The sequence below is a fragment of the Gymnodraco acuticeps genome, unplaced genomic scaffold (assembly GCF_902827175.1).
Source record: "Gymnodraco acuticeps unplaced genomic scaffold, fGymAcu1.1, whole genome shotgun sequence".
Classification (NCBI taxonomy): Eukaryota; Metazoa; Chordata; class Actinopteri; order Perciformes; family Bathydraconidae; genus Gymnodraco; species Gymnodraco acuticeps.
The window spans coordinates 23,060-40,000 of record NW_022991903.1 but is presented as its reverse complement, the minus strand read 5'-3'; the positions used below and the strand labels follow the sequence as shown (position 1 = coordinate 40,000).

General features: G+C 48.8%; 1 protein-coding gene across 1 annotated transcript in view; it reads right to left on the bottom strand.

Moving 5' to 3' along the window:
- The window catches only part of LOC117535585 (son of sevenless homolog 1-like), a 40,254-nt gene extending 26,857 nt beyond the window's left edge, over positions 1-13,397 (bottom strand). Inside the window, exons 1-2 of the mRNA XM_034200106.1 lie at positions 12,958-13,397; positions 12,023-12,148 (exon numbers count right to left, since the gene is read on the bottom strand). Of these exons, the coding sequence (XP_034055997.1) occupies positions 12,023-12,148; positions 12,958-13,044 (213 nt within the window). The 5' untranslated portion in view covers positions 13,045-13,397. The remainder of the gene's footprint in view (positions 1-12,022; positions 12,149-12,957) is intronic.
- Positions 13,398-16,941: the final 3,544 nt, after the last annotated feature.

The window sequence follows — 16,941 nt, the reverse complement described above, 5'->3', positions numbered from 1 at the left end:
CAGGTATTGTGCCTGTCTCCATCTCCTCCAGAAGAGATCTGCCAGGTATTGTGCCTGTCTCTATCTCCTCCAGAAGAGATCTGCCAGGTATTGTGGCCTGTCTCCATCTCCTCAAGAAGAGATCTGCCAGGTATTGTGCTGTCTCCATCTCCTCCAGAAGAGATCTGGCCAGGTATTGTGCCTGTCTCCATCTCCTCCAGAAGAGATCTGCCAGGTATTGTGGCCTGTCTCCATCTCCTCAAGAAGAGATCTGCCAGGTATTGTGCCTGTCTCCATCTCCTCCTAGAAGAGATCTGCCAGGTATTGTGCCTGTCTCCTATCTCCTCCAGAAGAGATCTGCCAGGTATTGTGCCTGTCTCCATCTCCTCAAGAAGAGATCTGCCAGGTATTGTGCCTGTCCCATCTCCTCCAGAAGAGATCTGCCAGGTATTGTGCCTGTCTCCTATCTCCTCCAGAAGAGATCTGCCAGGTATTGTGCCTGTCTTCCCATCTTCCTCCAGAAGAGATCTGTGAGGTATTGTGCCTGTCTCCATCTCCTCCAGAAGAGATCTGCCAGGTATTGTGCCTGTCTCCATCTCCTCCAGAAGAGATCTGCCAGGTATTGTGCCTGTCTCCATCTCCTCCAGAAGAGATCCTGTGAGGTATTGGTGCCCTGTCTCCATCTCCTCCAGAAGAGATCTGCCAGGTATTGTGCCTGTCTCCATCTCCTCAAGAAGAGATCTGCCAGGTATTGTGCCTGTCTCCATCTCCTCCAGAAGAGATCTGCCAGGTATTGTGCCTGTCTCCATCTCCTCCAGAAGAGATCTGCCAGGTATTGTGCCTGTCTCCATCTCCTCCAGAAGAGATCTGCCAGGTATTGTGCCTGTCTCCATCTCCTCTAGAAGAGATCTGCCAGGTATTGTGCCTGTCTCCATCTCCTCCAGAAGAGATCTGCCAGGTATTGTGCCTGTCTCCATCTCCTCAAGAAAAGATCTGCCAGGTATTGTGCCTGTCTCCATCTCCTCCAGAAGAGATCTGTGAGGTATTGTGCCTGTCTCCATCTCCTCAAGAAGAGATCTGCCAGGTATTGTGCCTGTCTCCAATCTCCTCCAGAAGAGATCTGTGAGGTATTGTACCTGTCTCCATCTCCTCAAGAAGAGATCTGCCAGGTATTGTGCCAGTCTCCATCTCCTCAAGAAGAGATCTGCCAGGTATTGTGCCTGTCTCTATCTCCTCCAGAAGAGATCTGCCAGGTATTGTGCCTGTCTCCATCTCCTCCAGAAGAGATCTGCCAGGTATTGTGCCTGTCTCTATCTCCTCCAGAAGAGATCTGCCAGGTAATTGTGCCTGTCTCCATCTCCTCAGAAGAGATCTGCCAGGTATTGTGCCAGTCTCCATCTCCTCCAGAAGAGATCTGCCAGGTATTGTGCCCTGTCTCCATCTCCTCAAGAAGAGATCTGCCAGGTATTGTGCCTGTCTCCATCTCCTCCAGAAGAGAATCTGCCAGGTATTGTGCCTGTCTCCATCTCCTCACAAGATGTGCATGTATTGTGCCGTCCATCCATAAGAGATCTGCCAGTGGTATTGTGCCTGTCTCCATCTACCTCCAGAAGGAGATCTGCCAGGTAAAAATTTGTGCCTGTCCTCCATCCCGCCAGAAGAAGATCTGCCAGGTATGGTGCCTGTCTCCATCTCCTCTAAGAGAGATCGCCATGTATTGTGCCTGTCCTCATCCCAGAAGAGATCTGCCAGTTTGTGCCTGTCTCGCAATCCTCCTCCAGAAGAGATCTGGCCAGGTATTGTGCCTGTCTCTATCTCCCCTCAAGAAAAGATCTGCCAAGGTATTGTGGCCTGTCTGCCCATCCTCCTCCAGAAGAAGATCTGCCAGGTATTGTGCCTGTCTCCATCATCCTCCAGAAGGAGATCTGCCAGGTATTGTGCCTGTCTCCATCTCTCTCCAGAAGAGATCGTGCCAGGTATTGTGCCTGTCTCCATCTCCTCAAGAAGAGATCTGCCAGGTATTGTGCCTGTCTCCATCTCCTCCAGAAGAGATCTGCCAGGTATTGTGCCTGTCTCCATCTCCTCCAGAAGAGATCTGCCAGGTATTGTGCCTGTCTCATCTCCTCAAGAAGAGATCTGCCAGGTATTGTGCCTGTCTCCATCTCCTCCAGAAGAGATCTGCCAGGTATTGTGCCTGTCTCCATCTCCTCAAGAAGAGATCTGCCAGGTATTGTGCCTGTCTCCATCTCCTCCAGAAGAGATCTGCCAGGTATTGTGCCTGTCTCCATCTCCTCAGAAGAGATCTGCCAGGTATTGTGCCTGTCTCCATCTCCTCCAGAAGAGATCTGCCAGGTATTGTGCCTGTCTCCATCTCCTCCAAGAAGAAGATCTGCCAGGTATTGTGCCTGTCTCCATCTCCTCCAGAAGAGATCTGCCAGGTATTGTGCCTGTCTCCATCTCCTCCAGAAGAGATCTGCCAGGTATGTGCCTGTCTCCATCTCCTCCAGAAGAGATCTGCCAGGTATTGTGCCTGTCCTCCATCTCCTCCAGAAGAGATCTTGCCAGTATTGTGCCTGTCTCCATCTCCTCAAGAAGAGATCTGCCAGGTATTGTGCCTGTCTCCATCTCCTCCAGAAGAGATCTGCCAGGTATTGTGCCTGTCTCCATCTCCTCCAGAAGAGATCTGCCAGGTATTGTGCCTGTCTCCATCTCCTCCAGAAGAGATCTGCAGGTATTGTGCCTGTCTCCATCTCCTCAAGAAGAGATCTGCCAGGTATTGTGCCTGTCTCCATCTCCTCCAGAAGAGATCTGCCAGGTATTGTGCCCTGTCTCCATCTCCTCCAGAAGAGATCTGCCAGGTATTGTGCCTGTCTCCATCTCCTCCAGAAAGATCTGCCAGGTATTGTGCCTGTCTCCATCTCCTCCAGAAGATATCTGCCAGAGTATTGTGCCTGTCTCCCATCTCCTCCAGAAGAGATCTGCAGGTATTGTGCCTGTCTCCATCTCCTCCAGAAGAGATCTGCCAGGTATTGTGCCTGTCTCCATCTCCTCCAGAAGAGATCTCTGTCTCCATCCTCTCCAGAAGAGATCTGCAGGTATTGTGCCTGTCTCCATCTCCTCCAGAAAGCGATCCTGCCACCAGGTATTGTGCCTGTCTCCATCTCCTCCAGAAGAGATCTGCCAGGTATTGTGCCTGTCTCCATCTCATCCAGAAGAGATCCTGCCAGGTATTGTTGCCCTGTCTCCATCTCCTCCCTTTTTTCTGCCAGGTATTTTCCCTTTCTCCACTCCTCAAGAAGAGATCTGCCAGGTATTGTGCCTGTCTTCCTATCTCCTCAACAAAGAAGAGATCTGCCAGGTATTTGTGGCCGTACTCCATCTCCTCCAGAAGAGATCTGCCAGGTAGTGTGGCCTGTCTCCATCTCCTCCAGAAGAGATCTCTGCCAGGTATGTGCCTGGTCTCCATCTCCTCCTAGAAGAGAATGCCAGTTAATTGTGCCTGTCTCCATCTCCTCCAAGAAGAGATCTCTGCCAGGTATTGTGCCTGTCTCCATCTCCTCCAGAAGAGATCGCCAGGTATATTGTGCCTGTCTCCATCTCCTCAAGAAGAGATCTGCCAGGTATTGTGCGCCTGTGTCCCATTCTCCTCCAGAAGAGATCTGCCAGGTAATTGTGCCTGTCTCCATCTCCTCCAGAAGAGATCTGCCAGGTATTGTGCCTGTCTCCATCTCCTCCAGAAGAGATCTGCCAGGTATGTGCCCTGTCTCCATCTCCTCCAGAAGAGATCTGCCAGGTATTGTACCTGTCTTCCATCTCCTCCAGAAGAGATCTGCCAGGTATTTGGCCTTCTCCACTCCCAGAAGAGATCTGCCAGGTATTGTGCCTGTCTCCATCTCCTCAAGGAAGAGATCTGCCAGGTATTGTGCCTGTCTCATCTCCTCCAGAAGAGATCTGCCAGGTATTGTGCCTGTCTCCATCTCCTCCAGAAGAGATCTGCCAGGTATTGTGCCTGTCTCCATCTCCTCCAGAAGAGATCTGCCAGGTATTGTGACTGTCTCCATCTCTCAAGAAGAGAATCTGCCAGTATGTGCTGGTCTCCATCTCCTCCAGAAGAGATCTGCCAGGTATTGTGCCTGTCTCCATCTCCTCCAGAAGAGATCTGCCAGTATTGTGCCTTGTCTCCATCTCCTCCAGAAGAGATCTGCCAGGTATTGTGCCTGTTCTCCATCTCCTCCAGAAGAGATCTGTGAGGTATTGTGCCTGTCTCCATCTCCTCCAGAAGAGATCTTGCCAGGTATTGTTGCCTGTCTCCATCTCCTCCAGAAGAGATCTGCAGGTATTGTGCCTGTCTCCTCTCCTCCAGAAGAAGAGATCTGCCAGGTATTGTGCCTGTCTCCATCTCCTCCAGAAGAGATCTTGCCAGGTATTGTGCCTGTCTCCATCTCCTCAGAAGAGATCTGCCAGGTATTGTGCCTGTCTCCATCTCTCCAGAGAGATCTGCCAGGTATTGTGCCTGTCTCCATCTCCTCCAGAAGAGATCTGCCAGGTATTGTGCCTGTCTCCATCTCCTCCAGAAGAGATCTGCCAGGTATTGTGCCTGTCTCCATCTCCTCCAGAAGAGATCTGTGAGGTATTGTGCCTGTCTCTATCTCCTCCAGAAGAGATCTGTGCAGGTATTGTGCCTGTCTCCATCTCCTCCAGAAGAGATCTGCCAGGTATTGTGCCTGTCTCCATCTCCTCCAGAAGAGATCTGTGAGGTATTGTGCCTGTCTCTATCTCCTCCAGAAGAGATCTGCCAGGTATTGTGCCTGTCTCCATCTCCTCAAGAAGAGATCTGCCAGGTATTGTGCCTGTCTCCATCTCCTCCAGAAGAGATCTGCCAGGTATTGTGCCTGTCTCCATCTCCTCAAGAAGAGATCTGCCAGGTATTGTGCCTGTCTCCATCTCCTCCAGAAGAGATCTGTGAGGTATTGTGCCTGTCTCCATCTCCTCCAGAAGAGATCTGCCAGGTATTGTGCCTGTCTCCATCTCCTCCAGAAGAGATCTGCCAGGTATTGTGCCTGTCTCCATCTCCTCCAGAAGAGATCTGCCAGGTATTGTGCCTGTCTCCATCTCCTCCAGAAGAGATCTGCCAGGTATTGTGCCTGTCTCCATCTCCTCCGTGAGTACAAGTCCTCCTTGTGAAAGAGTCCAGGTGGCATCATCGGTTTTGTCTTTAGCAGAAGGAGGTGATTTGGCGTGAGGGGTTCGAGATCGTTCGGGTCACTTGAAACTGTAGTCAATGGTCTGTCATTCATGATGCTCTCAACTTCGCACAAAGCTGTCTGTAGAGTCTCATCATCCAATCTCTGTTCTTTTACAACGGAACACAGACTCTTTGTTACAGGTCTGATGAGCCTCTCCCAAACTCCACCATGGTGGGCTCCATATGGCGGATTAAAAGTCCATTTGACTCCGTCCCCGAGTAATGCATTTTGAATCTTGTGTTGATTCAGGTCTTTAAGAGCAGCTCTTAGCTCTTTCTGTGCTCCCACAAAGTTTGTGCCGTTGTCGGTCCTGATGCTTGTGCCGTTGTCGGTCCTGATGCTTGTGCCGTTGTCGGTCCTGATGCTTGTGCCGTTGTCGGTCCTGATGCTTGTGCCGTTGTCGGTCCTGATGCTTGTCACCTGCCCTCTGCGACATATGAATCTGCGCAAAGCATTGATGCAGGAGTCAGTGTCCAATGAGCTCGAAACTTCCAGATGTATGGCACGACTCACAAGGCAGGTGAAGATCACTCCCCAACGTTTTACATTTGCTCTGCCTCGTTTAACCTCCAGGGGTCCAAAGAGGTTGATACCAACATGAGTAAAGGGTGGTAGATCTGGAGACACCCGATCCTCTGGGAGGTCAGCCATGTTCTGCTCTCCAACTGTGGCTAGCATTCTTCGGCAGAAAACACAGGCTCTGGTTATCTTTCTGGCTGCCGAGTTAGCACGAGGCAACCAGAATCTTTGATTCAGTCTTGAGAGCATGTGGCTTCTCCCCGAGTGTCCAATCTGCTGATGGATGTGGCCCAGGATCAGTTTGGATACAGTCGAGTCTCTGGGCAGGATAATGGGGTTCTTCAGATCCATTGGCATTGCTGATTTGCTTATTCGTCCTCCCACTCTTAGCATGCCTTCAACTAAGATTGGGTCGTAGATGGAACTGACTGTACAGAGGATCCCTCTCCTGGTAAGAGCTCTGTTTTTGATATTGACTTTGAATATGAAGGAGTCTTTCTCTGTATCCCATTGGATTCCAAGTGCTCTTTCAATTGGCAGTTTTTCCTTGTCAAAGTCCAGATCCTTGAATAGCTTTGCTCTGTGATGCTCAGGTATTCTTGCAAGCACTTCTCGGTTGCTACAGACCCATTTGGTCAATGAGAAACCTCCTTTGGCGCATGCCTCTCTGAGGTCTCTGATAAGCTTAATAGCTTGTTCAACTGTGGCCACGGATTTGAGGCAATCATCAACGTAAAAGTGGGAATTGATTGTTTCAGTTACCTCTTCGTCGTACCTGAAGCTGTTGTCAGTCATAACTATGTCCTTTTTTCGAAAAGGCAAGGGTAGGTGATAGTGTCCATCCTTGAGTGCTACTGAGCTTGATGCTGTCTCCATGAACCTTTTGTCTTCACCTGACATTTCCTTCTTCTCTTCATGATCTTTTTCTGAGAAGTCCTGATTGTATTGTGTGATGAGATCATTCAGGTTGGCTACTGATGTTCTGTTGACCATTGTGACCACAGGTCCGGATTCCACAGCAGCGTTGAGTGGTCCATTTACCACCCGTCCAAACACTGTCCTGACTGCATATGGTCCATTTCCTTGACTTCTTATTATGTCCCAAGGTTCCATTGCCTTGGGAACATCAACTCCTGTTAGAAGCTCTATGTCAGCATCAAGTTCTTTCAGCTGTATGTCACTTAGATAAGGCCATCTTTCCAGATCCTTTTGGGTAGGTACATTTTCTTTTGAGACAGGAATCTTACTCTGCGTGTACACCTGAGGTAGGTCAATGTAAGTACTGCCATCTAAATGTCCTATCTCCAATCCTTTGAGTTCGTAACTCTTTACAAGTCGTTCCTGACCCATTGTTCGTAGAACGACTGTTGTTTTCCGTGCTTTGGGATTCAGCTGTCTCATTAGATTCTCTGTGCAGAATGACACTGAACTGCCGGGATCAAGAAAAGCATAGGTTGAGATAAACTTATCTCCTTTGTGAACCTTGACTCGAACAGGCACTATGGCTAGGGCACAATCCCTACCGGCCCCAGTAGCTTCACCAGCCGAGACAAGTGCACTGTTGACCCAAGCTCCTTTTGTTTCAGTAGGGGGAGGCTTTGGTAGAAGAGGACTGTCAATGTGAAGTATTGTTGGGTGACTCTTTTGACACTTTTGACATGTCAGCCTTTTCCTACAGGTCCTGCTCATATGACCCCTCATCAAACATCCAAAACAATAACCATTCATCTTCAAAAAGTAAACCTTTTCCTTGTGTGGATGATGTTTGAACTGATGGCAGTCAGTCAGCACGTGCTTGCCTTTACAAAAGTAGCAAGAAGAGGCAGGACTGCCCCCTAGTGGCTGTTTGAAGGTGTTACGCTGCTCTGTGTTTGATGGTGCAGCGCTGCTCTGTGTTTGAAGGTGTTACGCTGCTCTGTGTTTGAAGGTGTTACGCTGCTCTGTGTTTGAAGGTGCCACGCTGCTCTGTGTTTGAAGGTGTTACGCTGCTCTGTGTTTGAAGGTGTTACGCTGCTCTGTGTTTGAAGGTGTTACGCTGCTCTGTGTTTGAAGGTGTTACGCTGCTCTGTGTTTGAAGGTGTTACGCTGCTCTGTGTTTGAAGGTGTTACGCTGCTCTGTGTTTGAAGGTGTTACGCTGCTCTGTGTTTGAAGGTGTTACGCTGCTCTGTGTTTGAAGGTGTTACGCTGCTCTGTGTTTGAAGGTGCCACGCTGCTCTGTGTTTGAAGGTGTTACGCTGCTCTGTGTTTGAAGGTGTTACGCTGCTCTGTGTTTGAAGGTGTTACGCTGCTCTGTGTTTGAAGGTGTTACGCTGCTCTGTGTTTGATGGTGTTACGCTGCTCTGTGTTTGAAGGTGTTACGCTGCTCTGTGTTTGATGGAGCAGCGCTGCTCTGTGTTTGAAGGTGTTACGCTGCTCTGTGTTTGAAGGTGCCACGCTGCTCTGTGTTTGAAGGTGTTACGCTGCTCTGTGTTTGAAGGTGTTACGCTGCTCTGTGTTTGAAGGTGTTACGCTGCTCTGTGTTTGATGGTGTTACGCTGCTCTGTGTTTGAAGGTGTTACGCTGCTCTGTGTTTGAAGGTGTTACGCTGCTCTGTGTTTGATGGTGTTACGCTGCTCTGTGTTTGTTGGTGTTACGCTGCTCTGTGTTTGAAGGTGTTACGCTGCTCTGTGTTTGAAGGTGTTACGCTGCTCTGTGTTTGAAGGTGTTACGCTGCTCTGTGTTTGAAGGTGTTACGCTGCTCTGTGTTTGAAGGTGTTACGCTGCTCTGTGTTTGAAGGTGCCACGCTGCTCTGTGTTTGAAGGTGTTACGCTGCTCTGTGTTTGAAGGTGTTACGCTGCTCTGTGTTTGAAGGTGTTACGCTGCTCTGTGTTTGATGGAGCAGCGCTGCTCTGTGTTTGAAGGTGTTACGCTGCTCTGTGTTTGAAGGTGCCACGCTGCTCTGTGTTTGAAGGTGTTACGCTGCTCTGTGTTTGAAGGTGTTACGCTGCTCTGTGTTTGAAGGTGTTACGCTGCTCTGTGTTTGAAGGTGTTACGCTGCTCTGTGTTTGATGGTGTTACGCTGCTCTGTGTTTGATGGTGTTACGCTGCTCTGTGTTTGAAGGTGTTACGCTGCTCTGTGTTTGAAGGTGTTACGCTGCTCTGTGTTTGAAGGTGTTACGTTGCTCTGTGTTTGAAGGTGTTACGCTGCTCTGTGTTTGAAGGTGCAGCGCTGCTCTGTGTTTGAAGGTGCCACGCTGCTCTGTGTTTGAAGGTGTTACGCTGCTCTGTGTTTGAAGGTGTTACGCTGCTCTGTGTTTGAAGGTGCAGCGCTGCTCTGTGTTTGAAGGTGTTACGCTGCTCTCTGTTTGAAGGTGTTACGCTGCTCTGTGTTTGATGGTGTTACGCTGCTCTGTGTTTGAAGGTGCCACGCTGCTCTGTGTTTGAAGGTGCCACGCTGCTCTGTGTTTGATGGTGTTACGCTGCTCTGTATTTGAAGGTGCCACGCTGCTCTGTGTTTGAAGGTGCCACGCTGCTCTGTGTTTGAAGGTGTTACGCTGCTCTGTGTTTGAAGGTGCAGCGCTGCTCTGTATTTGAAGGTGCCACGCTGCTCTGTGTTTGATGGTGTTACGCTGCTCTGTATTTGAAGGTGCCACGCTGCTCTGTGTTTGAAGGTGCCACGCTGCTCTGTATTTGAAGGTGTTACGCTGCTCTGTGTTTGAAGGTGTTACGCTGCTCTGTGTTTGAAGGTGTTACGCTGCTCTGTGTTTGAAGGTGTTACGCTGCTCTGTGTTTGATGGTGCAGCGCTGCTCTGTGTTTGATGGTGCAGCGCTGCTCTGTGTTTGATGGTGCAGCGCTGCTCTGTGTTTGAAGGTGTTACGCTGCTCTGTGTTTGAAGGTGTTACGCTGCTCTGTGTTTGAAGGTGTTACGCTGCTCTGTGTTTGAAGGTGTTACGCTGCTCTGTGTTTGATGGTGCAGCGCTGCTCTGTGTTTGAAGGTGTTACGCTGCTCTGTGTTTGAAGGTGTTACGCTGCTCTGTGTTTGAAGGTGTTACGCTGCTCTGTGTTTGAAGGTGCCACGCTGCTCTGTGTTTGAAGGTGTTACGCTGCTCTGTGTTTGAAGGTGTTACGCTGCTCTGTGTTTGAAGGTGCCACGCTGCTCTGTGTTTGAAGGTGTTACGCTGCTCTGTGTTTGAAGGTGTTACGCTGCTCTGTGTTTGAAGGTGTTACGCTGCTCTGTGTTTGAAGGTGTTACGCTGCTCTGTGTTTGAAGGTGTTACGCTGCTCTGTGTTTGAAGGTGCCACGCTGCTCTGTGTTTGAAGGTGTTACGCTGCTCTGTGTTTGAAGGTGTTACGCTGCTCTGTGTTTGAAGGTGTTACGCTGCTCTGTGTTTGAAGGTGTTACGCTGCTCTGTGTTTGAAGGTGTTACGCTGCTCTGTGTTTGAAGGTGCCACGCTGCTCTGTGTTTGAAGGTGCCACGCTGCTCTGTGTTTGAAGGTGTTACGCTGCTCTGTGTTTGAAGGTGTTACGCTGCTCTGTGTTTGAAGGTGTTACGCTGCTCTGTGTTTGAAGGTGTTACGCTGCTCTGTGTTTGAAGGTGTTACGCTGCTCTGTGTTTGAAGGTGCCACGCTGCTCTGTGTTTGAAGGTGTTACGCTGCTCTGTGTTTGAAGGTGTTACGCTGCTCTGTGTTTGAAGGTGTTACGCTGCTCTGTGTTTGAAGGTGTTACGCTGCTCTGTGTTTGAAGGTGTTACGCTGCTCTGTGTTTGAAGGTGTTACGCTGCTCTGTGTTTGAAGGTGTTACGCTGCTCTGTGTTTGAAGGTGTTACGCTGCTCTGTGTTTGAAGGTGTTACGCTGCTCTGTGTTTGAAGGTGTTACGCTGCTCTGTGTTTGAAGGTGTTACGCTGCTCTGTGTTTGATGGTGTTACGCTGCTCTGTGTTTGAAGGTGTTACGCTGCTCTGTGTTTGAAGGTGTTACGCTGCTCTGTGTTTTGAAGGTGTTACGCTGCTCTGTGTTTGAAGGTGTTACGCTGCTCTGTGTTTGAAGGTGTTACGCTGCTCTGTGTTTGAAGGTGTTACGCTGCTCTGTGTTTGAAGGTGTTACGCTGCTCTGTGTTTGAAGGTGTTACGCTGCTCTGTGTTTGAAGGTGTTACGCTGCTCTGTGTTTGAAGGTGTTACGCTGCTCTGTGTTTGATGGTGTTACGCTGCTCTGTGTTTGAAGGTGTTACGCTGCTCTGTGTTTGAAGGTGTTACGCTGCTCTGTGTTTGAAGGTGTTACGCTGCTCTGTGTTTGAAGGTGTTACGCTGCTCTGTGTTTGAAGGTGTTACGCTGCTCTGTGTTTGAAGGTGTTACGCTGCTCTGTGTTTGAAGGTGCCACGCTGCTCAGGTCCACAGGTCCACAGGTATTTACAATCCTCCTCCAATGTGAGCATCGCCGTTATGATTTCCTTTTAGACTTTAACACGTCCGACATTCCAATCAATGCTACACGGATTTATTCTCTTTATTTACTCACGACCGGCCGAGTCTGTCCGCTCCGGCGTGTCCCTCTTTCCCGGGGATCCAAACGGTGTGTCTCTTCCTTACGGAGTGTTTCCACTTGATGTAATGGCATCAAGGGTTTCCCACTGCGGGACTTTTTATCGGTACTGGAGACATTTAAAATATGTCATATGTGTTATTGCTACATAAACATTATATCGCAGTTTTAGTTTCACCAACTCCGTTTCTAATATGCAATAAGACTACAACATGCGTCTATGATGTATCTTCGATCTTTCCAATCCAGACGAGATCTCTCTCTCCCGTCTGTGTGCGAGGGGGCCGTTTGTAAAGGTCTCCTGACTGTATTACAGACTGTCCTCCTGGTTACTCTGGGTTCTGTCTTCAGGACAGTGTTGGATTGTTTTGTTAATTGGATGGGACTTGATTGGATTCAATGTTAGAGTAATCTTCTCGTTTGTGTGTTTGTTTAAATATATTTGGCCTTTGTTTCTGTGATTGAATGATTTACTCAAATAAAAAGGTTGATGAATTATCATCTAATGATTTGTATGATGTTTTATTTATGTTAAAGGTCACTTTGAATGATTTTAACTAATGATAATGTAGAAAAACTAACATTTTAAATTCGGGACGGTCCACATTAATTTCGGGACGGTTCCGGGAGGATGGGGAAAAAAGTTAGTCGAGAGCCCAGGTGTGTGTGTGACGTGTGTGTGTGTGTGATGTGTGTGTGTGTGACGTGTGTGTGATGTGTGATGTGTGTGTGTGTGTGTGTGACGTGTGTGTGTACCTCCACGTCCTGCACGCTGCGGGGCTGGGCCTGACACAGTGTGCTCAGCAGCAGCAGGATCAGCTCCTCGATGTACTGAAGAGCCCCGAGCTGAGACACCAGGTTAGGATGCACCTGGTGGAGCACCTGTACGCACGCACAAGCACACACACACACACACACACACACACACACACACACACACACACACACACACACACACACACACACACACACACACACACACACACACACACACACACACACACACACACACACACACACACACACACACACACACACACACACACACACACACACACACACACACACACACACACACACACACACACACACACACACACACACACACACACACACACACACATTGAAAGGTAATAAAGGTAATATACTTCAGATTAAAAGTGTAATCTTCACATCACAATAATATTAATAATATATACAAAATACAGCTTCAGTGTGTGTGTGTTGTGTTTGAGCACATAGACCTGCATGTTTCTGATGGACTGACAACAACAGGACTCTACAGGTCAGCGTTTACATGTAAACACCAGAACTGAACTGAGATCAGATCCACAGACGAGAGACCAGTCCTGAGACTAGCATTAGCATCAGAGAGCGAACCTATCATCTCCTGTAAAGATGATGGGTTAGCTTTCTGATGCTAATGCTAACACATTAGGTATCCTGTGTGTGTGCGTGTACCTTCTCCAGAGAGGGCACTAACAGGCTGTGTGTGTGTGTGTGTGTGTGTGTGTACCTTCTCCAGAGAGGGCACTAACAGGCTGTGTGTGTGTGTGTGTGTGTGTGTACCTTCTCCAGAGAGGGCACTAACAGGCTGTGTGTGTGTGTGTGTGTGTGTGTGTGTGTGTGTGTACCTTCTCCAGAGAGGGCACTAACAGGCTGTGTGTGTGTGTGTGTGTGTGTGTGTGTACCTTCTCCAGAGAGGGCACTAACAGGCCTCTCCACTTGAAGCTGTTCTCCTCGCTGAAGAAGTCGTACTGCAGCGGCAGCGCCTGCATGGTGCCGCGGGATCACATCCAAACCGGACCCGGACCTGAGACCCTCCTCCAGGGGGAGATCACCGGGGGGAGGGCATCTCTCCGGTGTGTGATGTGCGGGACCCGGTCTCTCGGTACTCTGTCCCCGGTCTCTCGGTGCTCTGTCCCCGGTCTCTCGATGCTCTGTGGCCGGTCTCTCGGTGCTCTCTCCCCGGCCTCTCGGTGTTCTGTACCCGGTCTCTCTCACGACTCTCCCCGGGCTCCTGTCAGTCTCTATTTACCGGACGGTCGGTTGTTGTGTCTCCGGTGTGCGGTACTGTGGAGCAGACTGCACATGCGCACTTGGCAGACTGACGTAGATGGGCGGGGATCTGAGTGGGTGTGCGCGTGGCAGTGACGTCAGCTGTCCCCCGCGGCCCCCGGCGGTACTGCAGCTAAACCCCGGTTATTAACAGCAGTATAAACCCATTGACATCAGGACAGCAGAAAGCTTACACATCTTCCGGCGCAGACTGAAAACAAAACAAAAATCTCTTTCGACTCCACTTCGAGCGATACTAACAAAGCACTTATATACTAATAAAGGGCTGGCTTATCTATAGCCAGTTGAGTAGCACTTGAAATGTTTGGCTCTATGAAACCTGATGTCCGGTTAGGATGTATTAGAAGGAAATCTAAAATGAAAATTGTAAATAAGCAATCTGTATGTAAAAAACCACCTGTATGTAAATTGTAAATAAGCCATCTGTATGTCAAATATGTCTTATATGACATGATGAATTGGAAATGGGGGACCCTGATGTAAACAAGACGAAAGTCTTTCTCTGGTCTGCATCCCCTTAACAATTGTATGTTTTGAGCTGTACTGTACTGTACCCAATATACAAGCTGTTAATAAACTTTTCAATCAATCAATCAATCAATGTTTATTGTAAGTCACTTTGGAAAAAAGCGTCAGCTAAATGCAATGCAATAAAGACCCTCTTCAGGATTATCAAACACATTTCTATTAAAAATGTAAACATATTTTGTTTCCTGATCTCTGACTTCTCATTATATCTACATATGTGACTATCTCATTATTTGACTCTGTTTCTGTTCGGCACCAACACAGCAAGCTCTCTGTTGTTTCTGAAAGCACTCATATATTCTTTATTTAGTTTGACCTGTAAATGATGATAGGTAAACATCCTGCTGTCTCTTCCAATCACACAGGAGTCACAGTCACTGGTGTTTATTGGACTACAGAGCATCACGTGATTATAACATCTGGAAACACAGCTGGGCTTTATCTACAGCTGGACGGCCAGCAGAGAGGGTATCAGGGAGAATGAGAGGGTATCCGAGGGTCAAGAGAGGGGGTATGAGAGGGTAAAGGGGGGGTATCATGGCGTATGAGAGGGTAAAGGGGGTATCAGGGGGTATGAGAGGGTAAAGGTAGGGTATCAGAGGGTAAAGGTAGGGTATCAGAGGGTATGAGAGGGTAAGGGGGACTATCAGAGGGTAAAGGTAGGGTATCAGAGGGTAAAGGTAGGGTATCAGGGGTATGAGAGGGTAAAGGTAGGGTATCAGAGGGTAAAGGTAGGGTATCAGGGGTATGAGAGGGTAAAGGTAGGGTATCAGAGGGTAAAGATAGGGTATCAGGGGTATGAGAGGGTAAAGGGGGAGTATCAGAGGGTAAAGGTAGGGTATCAGAGGGTATAGGGGGGGTATCAGAGGGTACAGTCAGTCCATGAAGCCCAGCAGCTGATCCGGTCTGTTAGAGTTCTTCAGAGTCAGCATGGGGTCCATAGACTGCAGTTCATATACTCTCTAAATAAGTAAAAAACAGAAGATGCTGTATATACATCTGTCTGTCTGTCTGTGTGTGTGTGTGTGTGTGACCCTGAAACATCTCTCTGAACATCTGTAGAGGTACTCTCTCAAACCTGCCCTCCTAACCCTCTGCACAAACTGACTCTCAGTTTAATCACATCTCTGTTTACATCCTGCTGCTTTAACTCTGTGTTTATACTGAGGAAGGCTTTAGTGCTGGGACGTCTGGGTCAGAGCTGAGCTAATGCTGAGCTAACTCTGAGCTATCAGAGCTGAGCTAACGCTGAGCTAACACTGAGCTATCAGAGCTGAGCTAACACTGAGCTCTCAGAGCTGAGCTAACTCTGAGCTATCAGAGCTGAGCTAACAGAGCTGAGCTAACACTGAGCTATCAGAGCTGAGCTAACTCTGAGCTATCAGAGCTTAGCAAACTCTGAGCTATCAGAGCTGAGCTAATTATTGAGCTAACTCTGAGCTATCAGAGCTGAGCTAACGCTGAGCTAACACTGAGCTATCAGAGCTGAGCTAATGCTGAGCAAACTCTGAGCAATCAGAGCTTAGCTAACGCTGAGCTAACACTGACCTATCAGAGCTGAGCTAACGCTGAGCTATCAAAGCTGAGCTAACACTGAGCTAACAGAGCTGAGCTAACGCTGAGCTAACACTGAGCTATCAGAGCTGAGCTAAAGTTGAGCTAACACTGAGCTATCAGAGCTGAGCTAACGCTGAGCTAACGCTGAGCTAACACTGAGCTATCAAAGCTGAGCTAACGCTGAGCTAACACTGAGCTATCAGAGCTGAGCTAACACTGAGCTATCAGAGCTGAGCTAACGCTGAGCTAACACTGAGCTATCAGAGCTGAGCTAACGCTGAGCTAACACTGAGCTATCAGAGCTGAGCTAACACTGAGCTATCAGAGCTGAGCTAACACTGAGCTATCAGAGCTGAGCTAACACTGAGCTATCAGAGCTGAGCTAACGCTGAGCTATCAGAGCTGAGCGAACACTGAGCTATCAGAGCTGAGCTAACGCTGAGCTATCAGAGCTGAGCTAACACTGAGCTATCAGAGCTGAGCTAACACTGAGCTATCAGAGCTGAGCTAACGCTGAACTAACACTGAGCTATCAGAGCTGAGCTAACGCTGAGCTATCAGAGCTGAGCTAATGCTGAGCTAACACTGAGCTATCAGAGCCGAGCTAACACTGAGCTATCAGAGCTGAGCTAACACTGAGCTATCAGAGCTGAGCTAACACTGAGCTATCAGAGCTGAGCTAACGCTGAGCTAACACTGAGCTATCAGAGCTGAGCTAACGCTGAGCTATCAGAGCTGAGCTAATGCTGAGCTAACACTGAGCTATCAGAGCCGAGCTAACACTGAGCTAACACTGAGCTAACTCTGAACTATCAGAGCCGAGCTAACGCTGAGCTAACTCTGAGTTAATGCTGAGCTAAAGCTGAGCTAACTCTGAGCTATCAGAGCTGTGCTAACTCTGAGCTATCAGAGCTGTGCCAACACTGCGCTAACACTGAGCTAATGCTGAGCTAACTCTGAGCCAACGCTTACGGTCCATCCACACGGCGGCGTGCGTTGAAGCTTCAATGCTTCTTCCCATTCACTTTGAATGGGGTGACGTCACGCTTTGCCGAACTGCATTGTGGTTCCGTAGCTTCGCTTTGCCTCCGTTGCTCGCTTCAAAAGTTGAGAAAAGTTCAACTTTTGAAGCTTCGACGGAAGCGTCAGCCAATCAAATCATATGCCAGTACAGGCTCTAGCCAATCAAACCGCGTGCTTGTGTGTCCGGGGCGGGAGATTAATGTGATTGGTTGTTGGTCGAGCTTCAGACACATGCTGCCGTGTGGACGCTGCGTTAGCTAACACTGAGCTAACACTGAGCTTACGCAGAGCTAACTCTGAGCTAACGCTGAGTCAGACAGTCTCCAGACTTACTGTTGTTTCCTTCCGACAGCCCTACAGTGTGTGTTGTGACATCATCATCATCATCATCATCATCATCATCATCATCAACAACATCAACAACAACATCATCATCATCATCATCATCATCATCATCATAACATCTCAGCGTCAGACGGACCCTGTTG